At 43.9% G+C, this 25405-nt stretch overlaps 1 protein-coding gene across 1 annotated transcript in view; it reads right to left on the reverse strand.

Annotated features, from left to right (window-relative positions):
* Positions 1 to 21136, reverse strand: part of HLF (HLF transcription factor, PAR bZIP family member) — a 77792-nt gene extending 56656 nt beyond the window's left edge. The window contains exon 1 of the mRNA XM_054688921.1: positions 21036 to 21136. Coding sequence (XP_054544896.1) covers positions 21036 to 21063 — 28 coding nt within the window. The 5' untranslated portion in view covers positions 21064 to 21136. The remainder of the gene's footprint in view (positions 1 to 21035) is intronic.
* Between the last annotated feature and the right edge of the window lie 4269 nt (positions 21137 to 25405).

The following is a 25405-nucleotide window of genomic DNA, read 5'->3' on the forward strand; positions in this document are numbered from 1 at the left end:
TGACTGAGCTAGATGTGGGGCCAGTGGTCTTTTGTGAACTTGCCAAACCCCTTAATTCTATTATATTGTTGTTTTTTTTTAAGATATATTTATTTATTTATACAAGCACTGGGTACAGTCAGAAGCGCGGGAGGGTGAGAGAATTCACCAGAGCCAGAGCAGGGAGCAGAGCAGGCAGAGGGACCGAAGTACACTGCTGAGGGGAGCAGCGGGAGGCAGGAGAGGCAGGAGAAGTCTGCTCGCCATGTGGGACCTCCCTCTGGTGGCCAGGGAGCAGCCGGGGATCAAACCTGCGCTGCAGAGGCTGCGGGCAGCCTCACAACCCAGCGCTCAACCACTGTGCCACCGGGGAGGCCCTCTATTATATTGTTTTTCACAAAAGAAGAGACTCTTTCTCCACAATCCTTTTAGAGAGGGAGTGGCCATTTGTCTGCCTTCAGTCACCCACATATCTGTAATCCTCATGCTGGGATAGCTGAGGAGCCTCTCAGCCTGCTTAGAAAGAGCTCATTGAATCCAGGTGTGCATAAGGATGGGCGAGTGAGGCTTTGTGTAACAGATCACTAGCATTGCTTAGTACACTGAAGAGGCCCCCTGCTCGTGTTCTCTGCTCTCCTCACATTCCCATGAAATCCTTATCATGTATGAGTTCATATATGAGTTTTCTCAGCATAAACCTTTGCTCTCCACTGAAGGGAACCTTGAAGATTACATTTCTCATTGGAAGTGGGTAAACATGCATCCTGGTGGATCAGCCAGTCTCTTGGGAATTTGGTTCATATGAGTCCTCTGAGCCAGTGGTTATCAACCAGATCAAGGACCAGAGCTTTAGCCCTTGGTGACTCCCTCTCACTTCTCTCTAATTTAGCCTTCTCTAACTTCAAATGTATTGGCAGAGTCTTGAAATTATAATTATAGGCATTGACTAGTTCTCAAATTAGCCCCATCCCTTAACAAAATAGATTTAAATGAGTCTGACCATATAGCTATTTGTAAATCATTTTCCTCTCTTGCCTCCCTGTATCCCTCTTACAAGTTGTGGTGGATGGCTCTCCAGGTGCCAGGGAGGAGAGGGATAAAATGAACACTAAGAGTGTGCCTGTTGCATAGTCAGATCCTCTCAATCCCACAGGCTACTTCTCCAACATATTCTACCAATGAGCACAAATGCCAAACTTCACATACACCCCTAAAATAACAGCTCTTCACCTATACTCAGTACTTGTCCCTTTCAAAGCCCCCCACAACTGTCTATTCACATAGTCCTAACAACTCTGTGAGGAAAGCAATGATTCTGGTTTTCTGTTGCTATGCAAGAAATCACCCCAAAACCTGGTGACTTAAAAGAACAACTATTCTATTATTTCTCATCATTGTGCAGTTTGGCTCAGCCAGTCAGGATTCTGGGGTGTCTGGGATATCTTTCTTTCCATGTAATGTCAAGGTCTCTCGATTTTCACCTGGTCTCCTTACAGGAGGTCTTTCCCTGTGGTCTCTCTGGCAGAGTGGTCAGACTTCTTCCACAGCAGCTCAGGTCTCCCAAGAGCCAGTGATTTGAGATCAGTGCCACTGTGCTGATTAGCAAGACCTTGCTTGCTAATAATGTTCCACTGTCAAAGCAAGATGCACGGCCAAACTTTGAGTCATTATAAGAAGGAACGATATAGGAAGGACATGCAAGTTAAGTGGCATATAGTTCATTGGGGAAGCCCACAAAGTAACAGTCTACCAGTCATTCAATTTTGTCTTCAAATGAAGGCACATGAGATCAGAGCTCTGATGCTGCTGGGAAGAGCCAGGACTTGAATCAGTGTCTTCCGACCAGATATCCAGTGCGTCCTTGGATGAATAAATATCTACTCATTTATGCATTCAATACTAGTTCACAACAACTCTGTATAAAGCTGTAAGTGAAGCGTATACAGAAATCAGAAATAGATGGCGTTGGATGGGAGCGTACAGTCTAGCTGGGGATAAGCCACACGTAACCGCAACACAATGTTGAAAGTAGTCTCCTAAGAAAAACAGGGAAAGACTAGCTAAGAGGTTTGGAGCATAGAGAGATTCTTTTAGAGAAGGGAAACAGCAAGCTTCCTCCAACCAGGATGTTAAGGATCCATAGAATTTGTACAAGCAGATATCAGGTTTAGGCACAAGAAAAAGATTCCAGAAGGGAATGAAATGTGCAAAGACATGAAGAAAAGAAATTGGGTGAATTGGTGGGGGGGTGGAATTTTACGGGGGATACTCCTGAAAGGAGAAAGCATATATTGTATGAAAATAAATGATGATGTAAATAAATGAATGAATGAATTGTCAAGTACAATTTGTGAACATTTTCATTTCTTCTGGATAAATAAATAGGAGTAGAATGATCTTAACATAGGGTAGATATATGCTTTACTTTATAACAAACTGCCAAATGGTTTTCTGCAGCAGGGGAATTATCCTACATTTCCAGCATCCATTGAGAGTTCTGGTTGTTCTGGATTCCAGCTGACATTCGGTGTGGAGGGAGTGGAGAATAGCATCTGGGGAGTGGAGAATAGCATCTCTTCGAGCTTTTCTTTTGAATTTTATTTATTATGAGTGATATCAACCATTTTTCTAGTGTTTATTAGTCTGTTGTGCCTTGGCAAAGTATCTATTCAAGTTCTTGCCATTTTAATTATTTGTCTTTTATTTATTGAAGTAGTTCCATATATACTTAGATACAGGTTCTTTGCCAGATGTGTATGAATTTGTTCCTTCAATCTATGACTGCTGTGAACCTCCTTAACATTATCTTTCCATGAGCAAAAGTTTTTAATTTTGATAAAGTTCAGCTTATCAATTCCATTCATCATTATACTATTTCTGTGAACTAAGAAACTTTTGATTACCCCAAATCTTGGCAATGTTTTAAATTTTTCCACTTTGTTCTATTAACCTAACTCAAATTGATTTTTGTGTATGATATGAGGTAGGGTTCATTCTCTTTCCTCATGGAAAAAAATCTAGTTGTTCCAGCAGCAATTGTTGGAAAGTTTTAATTACCCCCTTTGAATTGTTCAGTGTATTTGTTGAAAATTATTTGACTGATGTTTGTGGGTGACCAGAACTTCCTATGCTCCAGGAAAATGGGTACTTTAACTCCAAGGACAAAAATCACACTTTTCTAAGTTTCCTAGACACGGATTCACATGGAGCAACAGAAAAAACCTCAGCCAAGTTCATGTGAAAATGAATGGGTCACTTTTAGTGATTCATTGTGTTTGTTACAAAACTTTCTACAAAGTTGTCCACTTAATTTAAATACGATTGGCCAGGGAGAGGCAAATAGTCAAGCCTATTGAATGCTTTCATTACAGACATGATAATTCAGTGCTAACCTGCGTGTGCTTTAAAAAAAAAAAAAAAAGGTTAAAACTAAACCTACTTCTTAGAAAAATCCAAACCAAAAAAAAAAAAAAAGTTACTATAAGAAGAACATTTGACAAGTCAGTGGATTAATCATCTTTTCAGGGGAGGGAGCTAGCAGAGGTCCCCAAGGTGTGGAACTATTCTAAAAACAGGAGTGACCATAAAAGAAATGTTTCTGAGAATGAACATCTTAAGCAATGCCCTCTCAGTCCTGGTCTGCCCTGGAGCACTGAATAACAGAGCTTGCCACCTGTCCCTTCACTTTAGGAGCTTGAATCCAGAGGCTGGGTAAGGGCTGTGTCTGCAGGGTAATCGGTGTCTGCATTTCAGATTCCCCATGGGTGTGAAAGTGTGTTGAACTCACAGTGTCTGCCACTGGACCAGATAGGGGCTGGGAGCCTGGGCTGGACGGAGGCAAGTGCTATGGTTGTGAGGGCTTTGACACCAGCAAGCCAAATCTCTAGATGAACCTGTTTATCCTGTTGCCAGAAAGGGCACTTTATCCAGGGAATTAATTCAGCAGTAAAAGGCATCACCTGGACACGCAGCTGAATATGCCCCACCCAGTGTGTTCCTTCTCACCTTCCTAAAACCTCTAGCTCAACTAAAACACCAAAAGGAAAATTGCATTGAATTAGCTTAGCCATTGGAGACCCTCAAATCTATCCACTTGATGCAGGAACATGCAAACTAAGTTCTCCTCAGAAGCATGGCTTATGTGAAAGAACCTCATGTGATGGGAAGGTAGGAAGGAAAACTAGCAGAGAAAGAAAGAAAGGGAGGAAGGAAGTATGTGCAAAGGGCGGAAGAGGTGGACTACATGCTGCAGCAGGATGAGTGTGGGCAGGGCGCCTGCCCTGGGGTCTGCCTCTGCTCCTGCCTGAGGGTGGGGGGTGCAGTGAGAACAGAGTGGGGAGGGGCACAATGGGCTGTTGGGGCGGGGGGAACTCTGCTCTGGTCACAACACCTGAACTGAAGGGGGATCCTGTACTTCCAAAGGATAAGTGATGCAAACCAATGTTAGCTCCATAAAAATTAAATAATAATAATGACAACATGAAGGAGAAGGGACATTTATTTGTGCTTAACTATGTTCTGGCTCAGTGTTAAACATGGTTAATATAGTAGCTCATTTATTTATTACTTGCAGCAAAGTACAAAGTACACTACATATAAATTATGTAGTGCTATTATTCCATTTTGCAGATGAGGACATTGAGGCCCAGAGGAATTAGTGACTTGCCATGGTCCGCTGGCTGCTAATACATGGAGAAGCTACGACTAGGAAACAGTTCCACTTGACTGGTGCTCTTAACCTCTGTGCATAAATGAATGACAAACTTCATTCACTAAACTCTTTGGACTCCTGACTGGTTAAAATTCTATGTCCTGCCACCTTGAATAACCTCTCAATTTTTTTTGTGTGTGAAATACAAACTCATGCCTGATTTCCCAGCTTAGGAAGACTAAATGAGACACGTCTGTGGGGGTATTTAGTAAATAAAGACGGGCTAAAGAAATGAGAGGAGTTGCTAATGGGGGCATTGTTGCATGTTCTGGTTTCTCTGCTCCTGAAGGTGCACAAGAGGGTGCTGCCTCTTGTGAGTTTGTGTGTCTGTTTATTCAGCCCATGATATCAGAGGCTAATACCCTCCATGCACACATGTCCTTTTTTCTTCTCACCTTTTTCTCCCTCTCGCCAGGGCAGCCTCCTTCTATTGCTCCCTGTCTCCAAGTGAAATAAAGTTTGAAATTCAATGAAAAATCAAATATAGCTCCTCAGCCAGAGTAGAAAAGGATGCCCGTTTCCTGTATTTTCTGAAGCAGGGAGGAATAGAAATTTGTCGATTAATTGATGTGAATTGTTTCACGTCTGATAAATATAGCTGAGTTAGCTAGTTGAGTTGCAGAGACCAGGAATCACCATGCCTACAGAACTGTCTTCAGTTTGCTCAGGATCTAGGGTTGAGCAAGCTTAGTAAAATCAACTACACTCTAAATAACATTTCCAAGCTGCATGTTAATCTCTTTTAGGTGCAAAGAAAATGTAAGCTCAGATGCACAGATGATGAGGGTTAATTGTTTGGCTAAACAGAGAGGAAGACAAAAGTGCTCAGAGCATGCATGTCCTCACAGAACATGCATTTCCACACCAATGCATCCTGCAGACCCAAAAGGCTACTAGGCCAGCAGCTTCTCATCATGCAGGGATCAGGACCCAATTTCCTTCATCCCTGTGTCTTCATTCCAAGACACTGTCTCCATCCTATATGGAGTTCATGTGTTGGGCAGAGTTTCATGCAAGCCATCTCATAAGTGATTGCCCAACTTTATGATTACAAAGCAATAATAATAAAAAAAATCCTTACTGAGACATGTGCAATTGGTTCAAAGTGCTTGATTTAACTTAGATGCATGGCACAAACCACATGCAAGCAGATTAGTTTGGCATGGTTTTCCTTTAGAAAGGAGTTCTAGGCATACCAGGTCTGTGAAATTTTAATAATTAAAATTCATGTCAGCTGGACAGCATGTTCCCTGGCCCGTGGGCATACCCTCCAGGGGAGTTTTCTTGCCAAGCATGGACCCAGAGCAAGGCGAGTGAGTTGCATGGCCTCAATGACACCGGCCAGGTGTGCACAGCCTTGCTGTGACTTCTTTCCAACTGAGCCACTGTGTGGTGGACATGTCCTCACAGAGACCGGGAGCCAGGGTGCGAGAAGCAGGAGGAAGCATCCTCAAGGGTTGAAGTTGGCCAAAAGTCGTTTCCCATCTTCTTACACACAGGCGAGAACCTTCTAGGATGAGTGTTCCTACACATGACGTCCCGCAGGCATCGTATCTGCTGGGTCTGCAGAGTGCTGGGGGCAGCATTCTTGACTCTGACTCTGCTTCCTCTAGGCTGCAGTCACAGGACTCCCAATCTGCTAGTGCCAGGCTGAGAACATTAAGATTGATGAGCTTTCAGCAGGCTTGGCTTCCTGAGACAACACCCTAGTCCTCTTCTGCTCAATGCACCAAACTAGGAGGAAGAATTCATCTCATGGAGGCCAAGCCCTGTGTGAGCGCTGAGGATTAAAGCAAAGAAGAGAAGTTTGGGGTTCACTGCAGTCAGGAGGGGAGACAGCCACTTAACTAGAGCTCCATCTCATGTGATATGCAAAATGGTAGATAAATGGGGAATGTGAACAGGGTGTGTCTACAGAGAAGCCTCAAGGTTTGCAGTTAGAATAGGAATAAATAGTTCATGGAGGCAGCGAAGGGGTTCAGAGGGCGGGGTCCATACCAGGTGTGGAGTACAGTGTCACCTATGAGTTATTCAGCTTTCTGGTATGTAAAGTTTACTAGAGAAAGAATGATTGAAATAATAACCACTCCTATTTGCAAGGTTCAGTCTGGGCCAGATACTGTGCTACTGCTTTGCATGCATCCTCAAAGTTCACCTTCAGAGCAGCACTATGAGAGAGGTACCGGGATTTTTTATTGATAAAAATTTTGGTGGCATCATAAACCAAGGTCACACTTGCTTAAGCAACTTTGGAGTTTTGAATGCTTCCGCCTTGCCTGTTCCCTGCCTCTTGCTTCTCTCTGTGTTGTCTTCATTCTCTCTCGGTCACCTGGGTCCTGTGGCTCAGGAGTTTCACTTCTTTGGCTTTGAGGGACTAACTCTCTTCTTTAGTTTTAGTTCCAAACACTCTGGAGAAGGGCTGAGATGGGCCTCTTTTGGGTCAGCTGCCGTTCTTGAATAACTTAGCAGTGGGCTGTAGATGGTAAAAATTTAATACCCAAACTGGGCCAAATGATTGCAGTGGAAGGAAGAGAAATTCCCAAAGGAGGGACTCCTTGGCAGACAAAAATCACACAGATCCATTGCATTTTACATTTTGTAGATGAAGATTTTGCAAGTTTGAGTAAGATATGAGGTCACATCACTCACAAGTAGCAGAAACTGGAATCTAAGTATCTCAGTGCTTCTCAAACAGGGAGGCTGTTGCTTCCTTCCTGGGAGAAAACCGACAATGTCCGGAGGGATTTCTGCTTGTCACAACTCAAAAGTTGGTGTTTGTTGCTTCTGGCACTCAATAGGCAGAAGCCACCAGTGCCGCTGAAATTCTGCAATGCCCAGAACAGTCCCTACTCGGAATTATCTGTTTCAAAAATGTAACAGCATGAAGGTTGAGGAACAGATTTACCTGAATACTGAGCTCCCCTTCCCTGGCCCCGGGGCTGTCCTCTCCACACCTTTGCAGACATTTGGGTTCGTTTCAACGTTATTCTTCAGGTTTTGATTCTTACTAGTCCCTGTCAGAGAATGGATACCTGATTTCTAAGGGCTTGGCTCAACTTTTGCTAACTATCTATACTGACACAAAACTATGTACAAATTGAATTTGGACCTCTTTGACTTGAAATGTATCAAAACTAAAGCTGGGAGTCTAATAAATTGCTTTTAATATTTGAGGATTATATCTTTTATTTACCAAGGACTGTTTTTCCCCCCTGAGGAGAGAGAGATTTGCATCAAGCTAACCATACTCTTTAATCCCTCCCCTAAATTATATTTGGCCTAGAATAAGAGTGCAATCTGCAGACAGGCTCTCTTGGGGACAGAGCTGGTGCAATTGCCTGGGTTCTGTGTTTCTGTAAGTGATGGCCAGTCAGGTGTGGCCACAACAGGAGACACAGCACAGCTCCTAGATGCAGTGGGCACAGCACCCCAAGCTCATGAAGAAGCATCAGCCAGGAGCAGAAGGGCAGACCCAGGGAAGAACCTAGATCACCAGTTTTACTGGGGCTTCCAAGAAAAGCAAAAGCAGGGCAGGATAAACTGCTCAGGACTGGCCAGTTTGCATGCTCTTGGCATATTATCAGTGATAGGCTTGGTCCCTAGTTGCCAAGTACCGCACTGGATTCCGGAATGACTGAGACAGAGGAATATTGCCTATTGCCTCCAGGGGCTGGGGGCCAGATGTAGAAGGAAAGGCCAAGGATTGGGTAGTTTGCATACCAAATGCCTGCTCCCACTACCCCAGTGAGAGACAGTCTTCCTGAGTCAGAAGGATTTTTTTAGGATGTCAAACCATCTTAATACACAGCAAATAAATATATAATAATACAGCCTGGCGAGTGCACTTCTCTAACCCAATCAGTAAGCTTAGCCACAGAGCTACAGTATATCCCAAATATCACAATTAAACCCTAATTATAATCCCTCTTTCCTCCTAACCTCAAATAAATCAACTCTTCCTCTAATTTTGTATTTCCTCCCTCCACTAAGGGTATTAATTTTCCTAGCCACCAAATTAGAAGCTGAAGATTTGACCCTTCTTTCTTTCTCATCCCTCAATTTGACTTATGGGGAACTGAAATGCAACACTTAAACTCAGAAGCAGATCCTAACTATTTCTTGGAAGTACCATCTCCTCTCTTGTTTTTTTTTATTTTTTATTTATGCATACGAGAGCTGAGGTGTAGGCCAGAGGTGTGGGGTAGGGGGAGGATTCACCAGAGATAGAGTGGGGAGCAGAACAGGCAGATCTACTGAAATACACTACTGAGGGGAGCAGTGAGTGAGACAGGAGAGGTCTGCTGTGCCATGTGGGTAGCTCCCTGGCCGGGGATCAAACTCATGCTGCAATGGCTGCTGATAGCTTCATAGTACTGATACTTAACCCCTGTGCCACCAGAGAGGCCCAGTATTGTCTCCTTTCTATCCCCAATGCCTCTGCCTTGTTAAAACTTTCCCAGTTCCCCTTCAGAGGATTCCAGCAGCCCCCTATGTATAGCTCTCTTCACACTTTCCCCCTCATTCTCATCCTAAATAACCTTCCACCAAAATGATCTCTCAAAAGCAGTAATTGGATTTTGCTGATTTTTTTTTTCTGGCTTGTGGACCTTCAGTGTCTCCAGGCTACATGCAGAATTAAATATGACCTTCTTATCCTACCATGGACACCCATCACAACTGAGTACCAATTTCCAGACTCATTTCTGCTCACTTTCCTTCCTATATGTGAATGCTGGTCTTGCTGGCAGGAGGCAACAGTGTTTAGGTAGATTCACCCTATAGTCCAAATCCTGGCTCTACCTCCCATCTCCTACCTGGGAGACTTTAGCCAAGTCACTTAGCTTCTCGGTGCTTCAGTTTCCCCAACTGTGACATGAGAGAAACAACTGTAGTGACCTCACAGGGGAGGGTCATGCACTTTGGATGAGTGCCTGGCCGAGAGCAGGAGCTCAATAAACATGCACCGTCATTCCTTCACGCTTCCTGCTCACCCCTTTCCTCACCTGATGAACCCCCTCTTCCATCTTCGGGGCTCATATCAGGTGCCACTCCTGTGCTGCAGCTCCTCAGAAAAAGTTAGCCCACCTATGTGCTCCCGAAACTCTTGTTTGTACTCTAGCTGCCTCACACTCCTGACAATGTGCTCCTTTCTCCTGGGTATTTATTACTGCATTTAACACTGTGTCAGCTACATAGGGGACATCTGGTCACTGTTCAAAGTCATGAAGATACAGGTTTCAGGGGGGCAACACCAAGATGGACAGTCACCTGCCTGACCATGTAAAGATGCTGACCCATTTGCTTTCGTGTTGTTTTCTCTGACTCTCACATTTCAAATATTCTTACTGGCCTTCCTTTGAAGGAGTGAAAAATATCATTTACAGAGTTCGGTAGCTCGGTCCTTCCTCCTTGGCTGTCAGCTTTCATCCCAATCTGAATGTTAGTCGTGTTGGTTATCAAGGCTTCCCAGATTCTCCATTACCGCTCCAGCTTGGGTTTCTGTTTACCCACAGAGGCTAACCCCTGGCCATTCTGCTCTCCTTCCTTGTTAGTTTCCGCACACGTGGAATCAGAGGGCTGCTGTCCAATGAGACCCGCCGCCATCCTTGTAGGCTCGTGGTTCCAGTTGCGACCCAGTCAGTGCTTAAGTAATTATAAGTTTCCGATGACTAGTAATCTGGGTATCTCATACCATTGCCTGATAAGCCTGGATTCTTTGCTAAGAAAATGGCAGCAAACGATGGGGTTTACTTTTTGATTAAAAAAAAAAAATTGAAATCTCAGGTTATTTAAGTTCTGAAAGACTGAAGCCACACTCAGTTATTTTTTGTCGGTAGCTGTCACTCTATAGTACCAGTTTTAAGAGGCATTTGCTAGCTGTAGGCTCCCAGGTCGCTGCTAAGGATTCTTGTTCAGTAATAATGGGTAGGGTCTGTTTAACAACAGACCTATCGTTAAAAAGGGTAGGGTCTGTCTAGTCTCCTAACGCTACTATAAGAAATACACCAGCGAAATGTCTGAAAACAACAGAAACTTTTCTCTCACAGTACTAGAGGCCAAAAGTCATAAATCAAGGTGCCAGCAGGGCCAGATCCCTCCACAGGCACATGGCGGGGCAGGCAGAGGGAGGGGGGTGGTGGGACCCGACCCGCGTCTCTTCCAGCCGCAGGCTCTGCTCAGCTGGGGCTGCAGCCCTTCTGTCTCTGCTGCTGGGTGTGTGTATATCAAATTCCTTCTTTTCTCTTCTAAGGTCACTAGATTTAGAACACACCCCTAATACAGGATGACTTCATCTCAAACCTTCATTTTATCTGCAAAGACCCTTTTTTCTGAATAAGGTCATACTTACTGACTCTGGGGTTAGGACATGGACATCAAATCCAACTACAGAAGTAACCTTCTGATTTAATGGTTTCTGGGATCATGACCCTAGGTCAGCTTTAGAGCTTAACTAGACACCAGTTCTCATGAAATCTAGACAGTTCTACACGAGGATGCTAGTGAGTTGAAAAGGTAAGAAAAGAGAGATTCCTCTTCCAGCTGGATGATCCCACCTTCCTTCCAGACCTGCTGTGTGGCTTAGAGGAAGGGGGAGGAAACACAGATGGGTCGGCTTCATGCCTCTGCTTGGTATTATTTGCTCTGCTTCTCTCTCCTCCTGAATGGCTGGTCTTTTCCTTTCTAGCCCCCAAAATAAGACTTTGGCTCTCAAAGCAAAATTCTAGACATTCTCTCTTCAAATGTGCTAAGTCTACTGCCCAAAACATAAACATGAAATGTATGAATGAATTAACAAACACAAAGGAATGGATGCATTTCCTCTTGTTTCAATTCATTTAGGATTTTGTATCATGAATCTAAAACAAAAAAAAAAGTCAATGCTTCCTCCCAGTAATCCTTATCCAGGTTTTCTCCTCTTAAATCTTATCAGCATTATTTTATCATTGAGATAAGATTCCTTCTCTTTCTCTTCCTGTGTGTTAGTCACCTTCCCCATCCTGTTCTGAACCAAAGAAGTCTTTGAAACCAAGGATCTACAATAATACCTGCCTTTTCTGCAAGAGTATGGGCGTCTTAGTTTCATGGCTGCAATCTGTCTTCTCTACAAGAGCCTCGTCTCCTTTCCCATATGTTCATTTCCTGTACACCTAATCCTCCAACTCTCAGTTACAAATCCCTTAGCTGGTACCCCCTCCTTAGACAAGACACATTTTACCTTCTATACTGCCCTTCACCCCTTCTCCTCCACAGCAGTTCTGGGTCCTAGAACCTCTCCAGAAGCTGCCACCCCTCTTTGACTTTGGCATCAGGGCCAACCCCACCGGGTTCCATCCTGCAGCTCAGCCCCCCCTTATTACTCCACCTCAGCTATTTTCCTGAATGCAAAATTTGGCCCAAAGTGCCTCTTTCCCGTTGGCCCCCTTCTCCATTCGTGGACCCCTGCCACTCGCTCTCACCTCAGTGAATCCAGCCTATGCAGAAACAGGAATGAATCTTCCAGTTTCCAGGTGCATGGAGTCCCAGAGACCAGGTCCAAAGCAGACATTACGCGTGAAGTTTCTTTGGGTTTAGAAGCCAGTTTAGTGGAGGTTATCTTTGGGTGGAAGAAGGATGGAGGGGGTGGGTTACTGACAAATGCTGAAGAATTGACTCTCCAACCAAGAAAGTCATGATTTGTACTAAAGGGTGATTTCGTAAATACTCCCGTTTGGGCCAATTTATTAATTCTTGGCTTCTTGGGGAATGTACAGAAGCAGCAGCCAAGGGATGTGTGGGCATTAGGAATGGGGGCAGAGAAGTCAGCCTAATGCTCTGATAGTGAAGTGCTCGGGTCCTTCCTGCCCCAGCTGCAGGCCCCACCCCCTTCTTCCTGTGAGAGTCTGAATGTCAGCATCAGAGATCTTCCAGCTCAACTCCAGTGCCTCCCATCCCACCCTGACACTTCAGATGAGGAGCTCAGAGGGCCTGAGGTCATGAGAATTCCCTCTTCCTGACTCCTGGTCCAGAGGTCACTGCTCTTTATCTCACTATGAGAAGATTGGGTAAAGAATCGGGTGGGAGGAGTAGAGTGTGAGTGTTTAACAGAGACGGAAGAGAATCTGACTTTATAAAACTGCCTTGTTCAACATTCTTAGACAAATAGCCTCAATCCCCTTAGTCTTACTTTTCTCATCGTTACAAAAGGAACCATAATGCTTGTTTTACAGGGATCTTGCGAGGAATGCAGGAAACATCACCCATTAAGCTCCTGTCTCATTCTTGAAACTTACTGGAAACTCCACTGGATGCCTTTTCTCCTTGCAGTGGCAGCAGCTGGTGGGGGTCTAGCAAGATGAGGTCTCGCCTCACTCCTCAATGACTGTCTTAACCATGGCTCTGATGCTGCCCAATTTAACTATTGCCCTGGCAGTGGGTTGACATTCACAGGCCTGAACTGTCTAAGAAAGAGGCTGGTACCACAAGGTTGTGATAACACATCAAGCTTCTGCCACTGAATGTCTAATGAACTGACTCCTGTAGGCACGCTGAGAAGAGTGAGAAAATTAAGGCACAGATCAGACAAAGAGCTATCTATGACAGCTGCAAGGCATCAAATCAAAAATGCCCCAATTTCCCAAAGAATCGGATCTTTCCTATGGCAAAAATATACTGAGGTATTTCTTGACATATATATGTACTGATGCCATGCTCTTAAGAATAAAATAACCTTTTCTAATTATAGGTATTTAGCTTCCTATTAAAACTGAATCACAGTGATCTGAGGGTTTCTAGGCATCAAAATGACATGCTGAGTGCAGTGGGGGAGGGGAAGGACACTGATATGTATTTTTAGAATATACTTTTTTCCAAACTCTGTGCTAGGTGTTAGCTTCCTATGAAATAAGCATAGTTTTATTCATATTGCAGACTTCAGATTTAAATGTGAAAGGAAACATATCAGTTTGGCAGGGTCTCAGATGCTGTCATAAAGAGATCTCAAAAGCATAATGTCCCCAGCTGAGTAGCACTTTCTTTCTTTTTCATATCACTGTTCATAAGTAGGCAATTTAGGATTAGCAGGTAGCTAATTCTCAAGAAGATGCTTCCAATTCTGAATCCAAAATGGCCGCACCTACTGTCTCCCTCAGGTTTGCATCCCAGACAGCAAAGTTAGGGAAAGGTGAGGTGATCTTTTCTTTTAAGGATATGAGCAGAAGTGCTGTTATGGGCAGCCCTGATATAAAACGGGTTGCCTGACTGTGGGTTCTCACCCACATGCTTAAAAAGGACTTATTAATACTCTACTGCAGGCACACACAAAAGGTTAATAAAAGGTCTATTTACAAGGGAAGGGGAAATGAGGAAATATATAACTCAGGGAGAAAAGAGGGAAATAAAGTCTTAAATGAGTCCTACCTGATCCGCTGCCCTGGAATCCCAATGGCACTCTGAAAGCTGGCCGCGAGCCACGAGCCGTGAAGCCAAGAGGAGAGAGACCCCAAGGCCCACGTGTCTGGTTTTTATACCAAACCTGGCTGCTTAACTCCACCCTCAGGTCCCAGCAACCTTTCCTTTGGTGGTGATGGGATTTGTCTTTTCCAATGTCTTGTTGGCTCTGGTCTGGAATGGGGGTGCAGTCCACAAAGCCTGTATGGAATTAATCAGGACATCCTTTCTCCCTAACAGTGCCACACATCATTTCTGCTCATATCTTTAAGTAGCAATGATTGAAATAATACAGAAGATTATTTCCCTCTCCTACAATAGTCTGAGAGTAAGCAACCTGAGGACCTCCCCACAGCATTAGGAATCACATTTCTACTCACTACTCCACCCTCCCTCCAATTTGGCCATCTTCCACAGTAGGAAGGTCATCACTAAAGCTGCATATAACAGGCAACAGAACTAGAGGAACAAAGGAGAAGATAAAACTTTTCTTAAGAACATAATCTAAAGACTTTATATCACTTCTGTTCATATTTCATTGTCAAAATTTGGTCACATGACCAAAATTGACTGCAAGGGAAGCTGGGAAATGTACTCAGTAATATACAAGTGGAGGAAGAGGGAATGTTTTTTGGTAGAAAATAATCCTGCCACAGGAAGTCATTGGGAGAATTTGTGCAAGGCAGTGATGCAATCAGAAGTTACTGTGGATGTCAGGGGAAAGGAGACCCCAAGGGTGGGCAATAGAGTGGAGGCAAAGGGGCCAGTTGAGAGAGAAACGTAGCTTGGCTGGGGTAGTAGCAGGTGAGGTGCTGGGAAATGATCTCGTTCAAGAGGTACTTTGAAATTTACTTTGGAATACCCTCAGCAGGACTTTCTGAGGGATTGGATGTGAAGTGCGACGAAGTAAGAGTTGCTGAGGATCTTTGGATGAATGGCTTTCAGGTCATTCAGGGTTCAGTTGAATGCTGAAGTCATCCTTGATCTGCTGCTGTGTGACAGTCACACTGCCACATCATTCTGGTTTTTCTTCCGAAAACATAATCCTATCTGAACTCACCTTACTTAGTTTTCTGTTTACTTAACTACTTTTTGCCTCCTACCACTACAAGAAATATTTCACGGAGTGGAAACTTTCTCCATCCTGTTCATTACTCTAGAACAATGCCTGGCACATAGTTATATCAAGAGCAGTTGCCAATATTTATTTAATGTTTCTTGAATGGATGAACAGGATAGAATAGGCAGTTGGTGTTTCTGAGGATAACAAAATAAAAAGAAAGACTAAATGACATAACAAGAAAATGGAATGATGGAGGCCAAAAATCTACACATTGAAGGGTCTACACTCTTTTTTAATGATTAAATATTGACTAATGCTGTCACCTTATCTTTGTGAGGTTATTATTCTAAAGTCTAAAAGAAGACATAATCAGGCTGATCTCAAACCTCCCTTCAGACTAATAATAAATAAATAAACAAACAAACAAACAAACAAATAAATAAGAAATCCATAGAGATTTAAGGAGGAAAGAATGTAATCAAGAATCCTAAAAACAATTAAATTGTCATTCATATATGAAGAACTCTAGCAATATATTACTCATATATCTTCTAAAATGGAAATATAACAGCAAGGCTATGTTCTTTAAAGAAAGCTACACATACTATAATAGAATAGAATATTAATTTACCAAGTGAATAGTGGTGGCAAAATGATAGAAGCTTCTTTCTCTCTCAACAGTCTGATTCCTACAGTTCAAGGCTGAGCTGGGGCTCCATGGTATTAGGAAACTCAGGTTTCTCTCTCTCTCTCTCTCTCTCTCTCTCTCTCTCTCTCTCTCTCCCTCCCCCCCCCCAGTAGGAGGTCTCCTAGGGGGTAGCCCTCTTTGGTTTGGTTGAATATGACTCAACACCATGTCCAATGGGTCCAGCAGCAAGAATGGCTACACAGAGATAAGAGGAGCAGAGGCTGCACCATCTCCTCCTGGCACATGCAATTAGTTGGTCACCTAGCAGCAAGGGAGGCTGGAAAATGTAGTCTTCACCTGAGTGGCACATGTCCACCTAAAACCTATTTTATACAAATTAAGGAAAAGATATGGGGGATGGGGAGGTGAAATCATCTGTTTTGTTTTGTTTATAAAAAATTTATTAAAAAATCAAGTCCATTTAATCTTCTTTAATCCTATGATCATCCATGCATACAGCTCTCTGCAAGAAAGAACTCATGTTTTAACCCCATATCCATTAAGAAATCACCTATTTTTGCTATGCTACTTCAAGGACTATTGTGAGGATGAAATGAAATGTCAGGACACATGTTTACTATTCATACCTGCAACAAGGTAGGTATCTGGTAATTATTAGGTCTTTGTTTGAAAATGAAAATAATCCCATTTTTCTTATAAAAATGATACATGTTGGTCATAAAATACTCAAGCAATATGAAAGAACATGAAAAACAGTGAAGATCATGCTAAATCCCACCTTCACCTTTAACCACTGCTAACATTAAGTGTATCTTATACCTTAGCAAGTCTTTCTCTGAGCCCCAATACATAGGACCTTTTTAAAATGTTCCATCACTTAAAAAAAAAAAAAAAGAACACGTGGGCCAGTATTTACAAGGCAAATAATTGATACATATATTCATTTCTTCAACCATGTTAGTTATGTTTTGTGCTTTTATATTATGTTACCTGGTGCAAAAAGGTTTATGATAGTTCTACTTCTTTGTGGACTGGGCTATTCATCATTATAAAGTGCTTCAAGTTTCCCCTTTGATTTTGAATGTCTGATAGTATTATCACAACCCTTCCTTCCTTTCTGTTCCCACTGTCCTGAATATTCAGGTTGATACAAAATTTGTCTTGAGCAAGTTCAGGACATTCACAGGTTAACTTTTTCAAAAAGGGGCTCCATTTTCTTCTGCCCCTCCCTCTTAACAACTAAAGAACAGTTTACAGCCACCTGCTTTGTACTTTCTAATCTTAGGTTCTGTAAGAATCTGAGATCTTGTAAATACTACATATCCTATTTGTATCCTCTTGTTTTGTGTTAAAAAAAAAAAGATTATGCCAAATTGTAGCAGCAACTCAACTCTAGGGAGTTTGAGTTTTCATTAGATTTCAAGTACAGCCATCAACTCACAGTTAAGGCGGTTCAAGGGAAGTTTAAGGACTTCTGTAGACTCCCTTGAGAATGTCATGTAGACTTTAGTATTTGTACACATTAACCTTTAGAGAGGTAGCCACTTTGGAGTTATCACCCCTCACTTATTTCCCCCTATTTTTTTCCCTAAGAAAATAATGATGATGATGATGCAGGAGCCAGGCATTTTTCATCACCTTTACTCAGGTCCTTGTGGCAATCTTGCCCTACCACCATTGTACAGATAAGAGTGTGAAGCTTGGAAGGAGAAATAGTGAGTAGAATTACCGATGTGGGCCAGTAGTAGCAAGAAGAAGCTTGGCATTGAGCCAGTTCTATTTGATTCCAAAATGTCTGCTTTTTTCTGCAGCTCCAAGAGCAGGACCTCTGTAGGAAATAAGAATTTCTTTTTTTTTTTTCTGTTTTTGAATAATGTTTCCTCTTTTTCTCAACTTCGAGGCTCTTTACTGGAGTTCAACGAGAACAAAGTTTCCATAGGCAGCTACAGAGATTCTCCAAGTCTGAAGGAGTGGAAGGCTAGAACCTGTTTAATTTACAGTTCAGCAAGCAAATACAATTTCCTTAAATAAACCCTCCAGGAGGGTTGATGGAATCAAACCTCTTGTTATTTTAGTGCTGTAATTCCAGAATGTACCTTCATGATTCAACAAAGAACACTGATACCAAATATTGCTTTCCATCTATTGCAAATGCCACAAAAAGTTTTGTCGTTGTTTAGAATACATTAGATCTCTAGCAAAACAGATCTAGTTCCAGAAATGCTAACTGTACTTAGAATGGCAAAGCAGGTAAATTTTATGAATTACTTGCCCCCCCCCCAACCAACTGAAAGTCCTAAGTTGTAACTTTGGCAAAGGAGCCACCTCTCTTGCTTGCAGATATAGTTTCATTAATGTGAACTATACTGGTAATACAAGGTATTTTTAGCATCAGTGGCTAAAGGGACCTAGGAATGAGTCAGTGGGAAGGGATAAATGACTTAGACCAAACTTGCAGCTCAGAATTGGCAGTGCAGGGCATCACATCTGCAGAACTTTCTACAAATTCAAGTTCTTCTACAAATTCAAGACCCACTAATTTAACATTGTGAGAAGTGGAATCAAGTGTGTATTTGAAACATTGCACAAGTGATTTTAATGTGCATCCCTGGTTGAGAACCTCTGGATGGGAGGGACATAATGCAATACCAGCTCACACCCACGAGAATCCCACACATTAAAAAGACCTCCAAAAACAGTGCTGAAGATGATGTGGAGAGAGGAAACCCAATGACACTCTTGGTGGGAATGGAAACTGGTGTAATCATTATGGTAAGCAATCTGGCTTTACCTTAAAAAACTAAAATGTAAATGCCATACCACCCAGCAATCACACTCTTGGGCATCTATCCAAAGAATATGAAAACATCAATGCAAAAATACCCATATTCCACAACGTTCATAGCATAATTATTTACACTAACTGGGACATGGAGGCAGCCTAAATGTCCTTCAGTGGATGAATGGATCAAGATGTGGTGTATCCACACTTTGGAGTACTATACAACTGTAAGGAAGGGTGAGATGCAGCCATTTTCAACAAAATAGAGGGCATTTGTGAGAATTATGCAAGTCAGAATGATAAAAATAAATTCTTTTCCTCCCCATCTCTCTTAACCTCAGCTCCCTCACAATATTTATTGATGTTCACTGGCTTTAAAGGGTTTGGAAGGGACAGTGGTGGGGGAAATAAGTCAATAAAAAAGAACACTGGGGGTGGCACCTGCCTCCCTGGGATGGTGCACTGAGAAGTAATGTAATAGCAAAATACATTTCTTTACTGCAAACAGTTGTTCTCTGTCCTATTTTTCACTTTAGGAAAAAAGAAAAGAATTATAAAATGAAATAAACAAGGGCAGATGACCAAGGTGGAAGATCTGGATCATTTCCCTCTCAGAGAAATGCACCTTCATTTTCTGTCATGAATACCTGATGCAGGTGGGCTTTCACAGCCACTTACATGTTGACAAAGAGTTTCTGAGACTAATAAATGCAGTTTTTATGAGCCAAGCCCAACAAAGAAACCAAAATCCTTTCTTTTTATGACGGAATCACATGCTGACTGGATGGAGTCAAAAGAAGTCATGGCATCCCCCTGCTTCATTTTACATTTGGAAAAACTGAGCCCAAAGTAGGGAAGTGACTTCTCCTATGTCACCAAGCTTTTCCCTGCAGTACAAGCTATGCATTTCAACAGCCAACCTAAGAATGCAAACCAAGCCTTCTATTCTGTTTTGGAAACTTGCCTTACTGAAATTAGAAAGAACAGAGAACCAGCTGTTCAGCCATGTCCAGAAATGAGATTCTACTCTTCAATAAAGCACCACCAGTATGGCTAAGATGGCTAACGAGAGAAGAAAGAGAGATTAGTCTGAAACGCATTCGTTAGAAAAGGCCATCTTCACAAAGAATAGACTAAGCAAAGCTACCTTTGCATTTGCTTTCCTGTCCTTAGTGTGAATTTGCATAGCATCTTTTCCTGTCTTTGAGGACAGATACTTAAGAGTCGAACTTAGCAAGTGTATCATTACATGCTTTTTTTTTATTTTTTTTATTTTTTTTTAAGAGGCATGTTTTATTTTATTTTATTTATTTATTTGTTCATTCGTTTTTTTGTTTTATACATGCACTGGGTACAGTCAGAAGCGCGGGAGGGTGAGAGAATTCACCAGAGCCAGAGCGGGGAGCAGAGCAGGCAGAAGGACCGAAGTACACTGCTGAGGGGAGCAGCGGGCGACAGGAGAGGTCTGCGCGCCATGTGGGACCCTCCTCCGGTGGCCGGGGAGCAGCTGGGGATCGAACTGGCACCGCAGAGGCCGCGGGCAGCCTCGCAACCCAGCGCTCAACCGCTGCGCCACCGGGGAGGCCCACATGCTTTTATTTTAAAATCTAAACTCAGAGGGTACACGCCCAACCTCAGTTCTCCTTTACCCAGCTCTAACACACACACACTCCCAAACAAAAACCTTGGAGAGGAGAATTAGAATAAAGGTCAATCTTATCAGATTATATCATTAATGCCTTATCAGATGTTATGTGCTGAATTGTGTCCTCCTTCCAAATCCCTGTACTGAAGTCTTCACCCCCACTGCCTTAAATGTGACTCTATTTGGAGATAGGGTCTTTAAAGAGGAAATTTAGCTGAAACAAGGTCATTAGGGTGGGCTTCTATCTAACACGACTGATATCCTTTTAAGAAGAGGAAACCAGGGCCTCCCTGGTGGCTCAAGGGGTTAAGCAGCACACTAAGAAGCAATCCTCAGCCTCTGCAGCACGAGTTTGATCCCGGCTGGCCAGGGAGCAACCTACATGGAGCAGCAGACCTCTCCTGCCTCGCCTGCTGCTCCCCTCAGCAGCGTATTTGTCTGTCTGCCTGCTCTGTTCCCCACTCTGTCTCTGGTGAATCCTCTCACCCCCCCTACATCTTTGGCCTGTACCCCAGCTCTTGTATGCATAAATAAATAAATCTTTAAAAAAAAAAAAAGAGGAAATCAGCACAGAGAAGAAAGATCAGGCTCAAACAATAAGAAAAGGCCAACTGTGAAACATGAAGTGGGATCTCAGAGGAAATCCACCCTTCATCTCAGGCTTGTGGGTTCCAGAATTGTGAGAAAACAAATTTCTAGGTGGTTATTTAAACCACCTAGTCTGTGACACTTTGATATGTCAGCCCTAGAAAACGATAACTTGGGGATTGTTGTACTTACATGCCACGGAGGTGAGATTCAATCCCATTCTTTAACAGATGTTTAGAATGGAATGTCAGTGCCATCATTTTGACTTGTGCATGGTATCAGTTAGGGTGCATCTGTTGACAAATAAAAGAAAATCAAACTCCAATGATTCAAGTGACAAGTGGGATGTGTTTGTTTCAAACAGCTAAAGTGTCAGGAGGGAGTGGCAACAACAACAGGTGCTGTTGGAGGGCTCCTCTGCCCCTTGTGGTTTATGGGGTGTGTGGTTGGGTTGTCTCCCCTCAGGGTGAACAGATAGCATCAACAGTTACACATGCTTCTCACCCCATCCAGGGAGATGGCACCCCATCAACACTGAAACAAGTCCAGGTTTCCTCTGATTGAAATACACTCATTGCTATACTGATAACAACAACAGTAATAAGTGTTCACTGAGCACTTACTATGTGCCAATCTTCTAAACACTTTGGCTGAACTCTTCACTCTATAGAAAGAGTGCTGGGTCTATCAAAATTTGATACTTCGATCAAGGCCAATCCCAGAGGCTCAGGGGAGGCAACCCCTCCTCTTAACATATACATGAGGTGCAGAATGGACATTAGGGAAAAAACCAGAGTATGAATTATTATCATGTCTTTGCAAAACTATAGCTCTGTGCCATGCTTCAGTGTTTCATAATGATCTGGCTTAATACACACAAAAAACAAGTCATTGTGCTTTCACCATCCACATTACCTAAATTACCGTTCTCTTAAATGCCCTTTTGAATGTCACAGTCTTGTTTTCTCCAATAGAATCCGAGTTGGGAAAGTGTTCTGTTTCCCTGAAATTTGTTGTCACTAGCCTGTCTTCCACAAGTTATAGTCACCTCTTGGGTCAAGCCCTGGGCATCTTTGATGCTGCTGCTCTTCTGAAAATTGCAGAGAGGTGTGAAAAACCTCTTGGCTTGTTCTGGCTTGTGGGTAGCTCTTTTCTCTGTTACTCTATATTCACAGTAAGAAAGGAGCAATCAGAAACTGGCATGTGGTGCCACTTGAATATGTCTCACTTCTACCCCACCCACCCCCACCTTTTACATGCTAAGTGGTTGCCTATAAGGATGAAATGCACCGATCTGAGTTTCCATTTTTCAAACTTGAACTCAATATTGAATATTAACGATGGCCACAAACTCCAGAAATGCATGTATCACGATTGATGGCATTCAAATAAATTCAGTGTTAACCTCATCAGAATTCGCTGATTTGAAGGAAATCACGGGCAACATACTGCCTAAATTTTAAATATTTAAATACCACCTTAGTACAAATTAGTGCAACTTTTTGGGAGAAATAGTTAAACAAGCCCATATCAAAAGTTACAGAATAGCTTCGTCTTTTATAGCACCATTCCATTCCTGGGGGTTATTTAAAACTGGAAGGGGGGGGGAAGCAATTCTGCACAGTTTTGTTCATTAAAGACTGGCTTAGCATACATAAATGGAAGCAATATACATTCTAACTAAATGCATGGCTAAAACAATTATAGTAAAGAACTCCTCGAGGGAAATATTATGTAACTATTAGTAGCTCCCTTTGTTTGGATCACTTTTCCACCCCCTCTGCCTTACTTTTCTGCCAGCTAACACCCACTTCGCCTTCAAGACTCAGTGTACCCACCCCAGCCCTCGGGTGTCCCTCCTCCGCCTGTTATGTAACACCTGGGCACACCTCTGTTGAAGGGTGGCTAGTATTCTGCACTGTGGCCCATTGATGCCACTTGTCACTCTCCCTCACTGCAACTCATTCAGGCAGAGTCTTTCATCTGTGCAACAAGTTAAAACCCTGGAGGGGAAGGGGGCAGAAAATAAAAGTATTCCTAATATACAAAATTCAGCCCTGAGTTGATTCAGAGCTACCTTCATTCCCCCACTGGCTGGCCCACCTGTCAGCACCACCGTCTGCAGTTTCTTGGAAAAGTGAGAAACCTGCTTAATAGCCTTCCAGGGAGGAGTGCCTGTTGGGGGAGTGGGTAGGACGAGATTAAAAACGGGGCCTGTGGAATATTTCTGCCAAACTCCAGGAACCAATAACATTTTTGCATGTTTCACAAAGTTTATTTCTACGAAGGTCTGAGCTACCTGCATATATGCACATGGAGGTTGCAAGCGCTCAGGGCGGGGCTGGGTCTGCACTGAAAGGAGCTGCGTGCTCTTCCTCCGTGCAGAGCTGCTAGCAACAGCTGGAGCGTGGCCCGGCGGCGCGGGCGGCAGCCTCCGAGGCCGCCTCCCGCTCCCATTCATGCCCGGCCCCGCGCCGGGACGCCGCGCGCCGCGCTCCTTCCGCCCGCCCGACTTCTGCGCGCAGCGCTCCGGCGGGAGGAGAACCTGCGAATCCTCGTGGGCGCCGCGCGCTCGCGGGCCGGGCCCGCCCCGACCCGCGCCGGGCCCCGTCACGTTGGCTGCAGAGCGCATCCCGGCTGCGCCCCGGCGGGGAGGCGCCAGGGGTAGCTCAGGGGAGCGGGTCACGTGGGAGGAGGAGTCTGACCTACTTTCCCCGGCGGCCGGCGCATGCGTGCTGCGAAAGTGCGCGCGGGGCCGGGCGGCTCACGTGGAGTTACACGTGCCGGGGCCGCCGGCCTCGGGCTCCAGGCGGGCCGCGCTCGGGGCGGGGCGGCGGAGCCCGACCGCGACCCGGACCTCGCCCCGGGGCTCAGGCGCCTCGGCGGGCGCTGGGGACACCCCGCGCCCCGCTGAGGCGAGCCGTCCACAGGATGGCTCGGTCACCTGATTGAAACAGAAAAGCGAAGTTACTGTCCACAGGTCCTTTCAGTCGTCCCTCCTCTCAGGAGTTACCCTCTTCAGGGGCTCCCTTAGGTGAGGGCGGCCTGAGGCGGGTGATTGTTACACCCTGCTGAGGAAAATGGCGGGAAACATCCGGGACAGCTGTAGCAAGGAAGGGGAGAGCGCTCCAGGGTACCTGTGTTATCTAAAACAAGTGAAATGAGGCCTCCCTGGTGGTGCTAGTGCTTCAGATACAACCTATGAAGCTGTCCGCAGCCTCTGCAGCACGAGTTCAAGCCCCGGCCAACCAGGGAGCTACCCACGTGGCGCGGCAGACCTCACCTGTCTCTCCCGCTGCTCTCCTCAGCAGTGTGTTTGAGGAGATCCACCTGTTCTGCTCCCCACTCTGTCTCTGGTGAATACTCTCACCTGCCCCTGCACCTCTGGCCTACAACCCAGCTCTTGTGTGCATAAATAAATAAATCTTTAAAAAAAAAAAATGAAACAAGTGAAATGAAGCCACACAGTGTGTGGGGATGCTAAAGTAGGTGTGCAAAAACAAGCACACTAAATGTATAGAGAAGTCTGGAAACTTGCACAAAAAAAGCAAAAGGAAAGATATATTAGGGGGCTGAGGGGTGAGAATGACTCTACGCTTACACACTTTGGTCTTTTAAATTTTGTGCCCTGCATGATTATGTTTAAAGATAGTTGTGTTTTGTTTTGTGTGTTTTTTTTTTTAAACAAATCGTTATTTAGACATTGTGTGCTGGGCACTAGGCTATAAGTAATTCATTTCCTTCTAGAAAGTTTGTCATGTGCAGCATCAGTCATGTTTCCTGTTCTATTCTGTTGGTGTGTTCATGTCTCATAAACTCTGCTGAGACACTTTGGAGCTCCCAAGATAAACGGCTGAATGAATCCTCTACATGTTCAAGATTCTCTCTGAGTTCTGTCTTAAGGGAAGACATCTTAACCAAGTGACTCTCAGCAAAAAACAGTTGCATCATAAAATCTTTGCAGTGATTTTACATTGTGATTGACCTTTACTTTCCCAATTATTCTGTGAGTTTGTAGGGCAGCTATTATTGTCATTATGGTTATTACAGTACATCAGTTATAATACATTTGGTTGCAAGTAACAGAAAATCCAATGCTAAGTGGCTTGAACAGCTCATTTAACTGATGTCCGGGATAGAATAGATTCAGATATAATTTGCTTAAGCAGCTAAACAATGTTGGGGGGACTTGGTTCTTTTCCATCCTTCTGTCAGCCTTCCTTGGTGCCAGTTTCATCTGAAGCTTAGGGGAGCTCCTCCTTGGTAAAAATGCTTCTATCCCAGATGCAGCAAACAAACATCTTCCCAAAACTCATTGGCCTGATTTGGGCAAAGTGCCCATGCCTGAGCCAATAGTGGTAGGAGGAGATGGGCTCACACTGATTCATTTGGGTTAATCCATTATCCCTGTGGTTGGGGGAGAGCTAGCAAGAACAAGTGAATGGGGTATGGATGTAGAAGGAGAAATCATCATGCCCCTCACATCACCTCTACCATGATTACCATTGGCATCTTCTCTCTTTCCAGGTGTGGACAGGGGATGGCTCCTGACTTGCCCTAAA

The sequence above is a fragment of the Talpa occidentalis genome, unplaced genomic scaffold (genome assembly GCF_014898055.3).
Source record: "Talpa occidentalis isolate TD23 unplaced genomic scaffold, MPIMG_talOcc4v2.1 talOcc4.7, whole genome shotgun sequence".
Taxonomy (NCBI): Eukaryota; Metazoa; Chordata; class Mammalia; order Eulipotyphla; family Talpidae; genus Talpa; species Talpa occidentalis.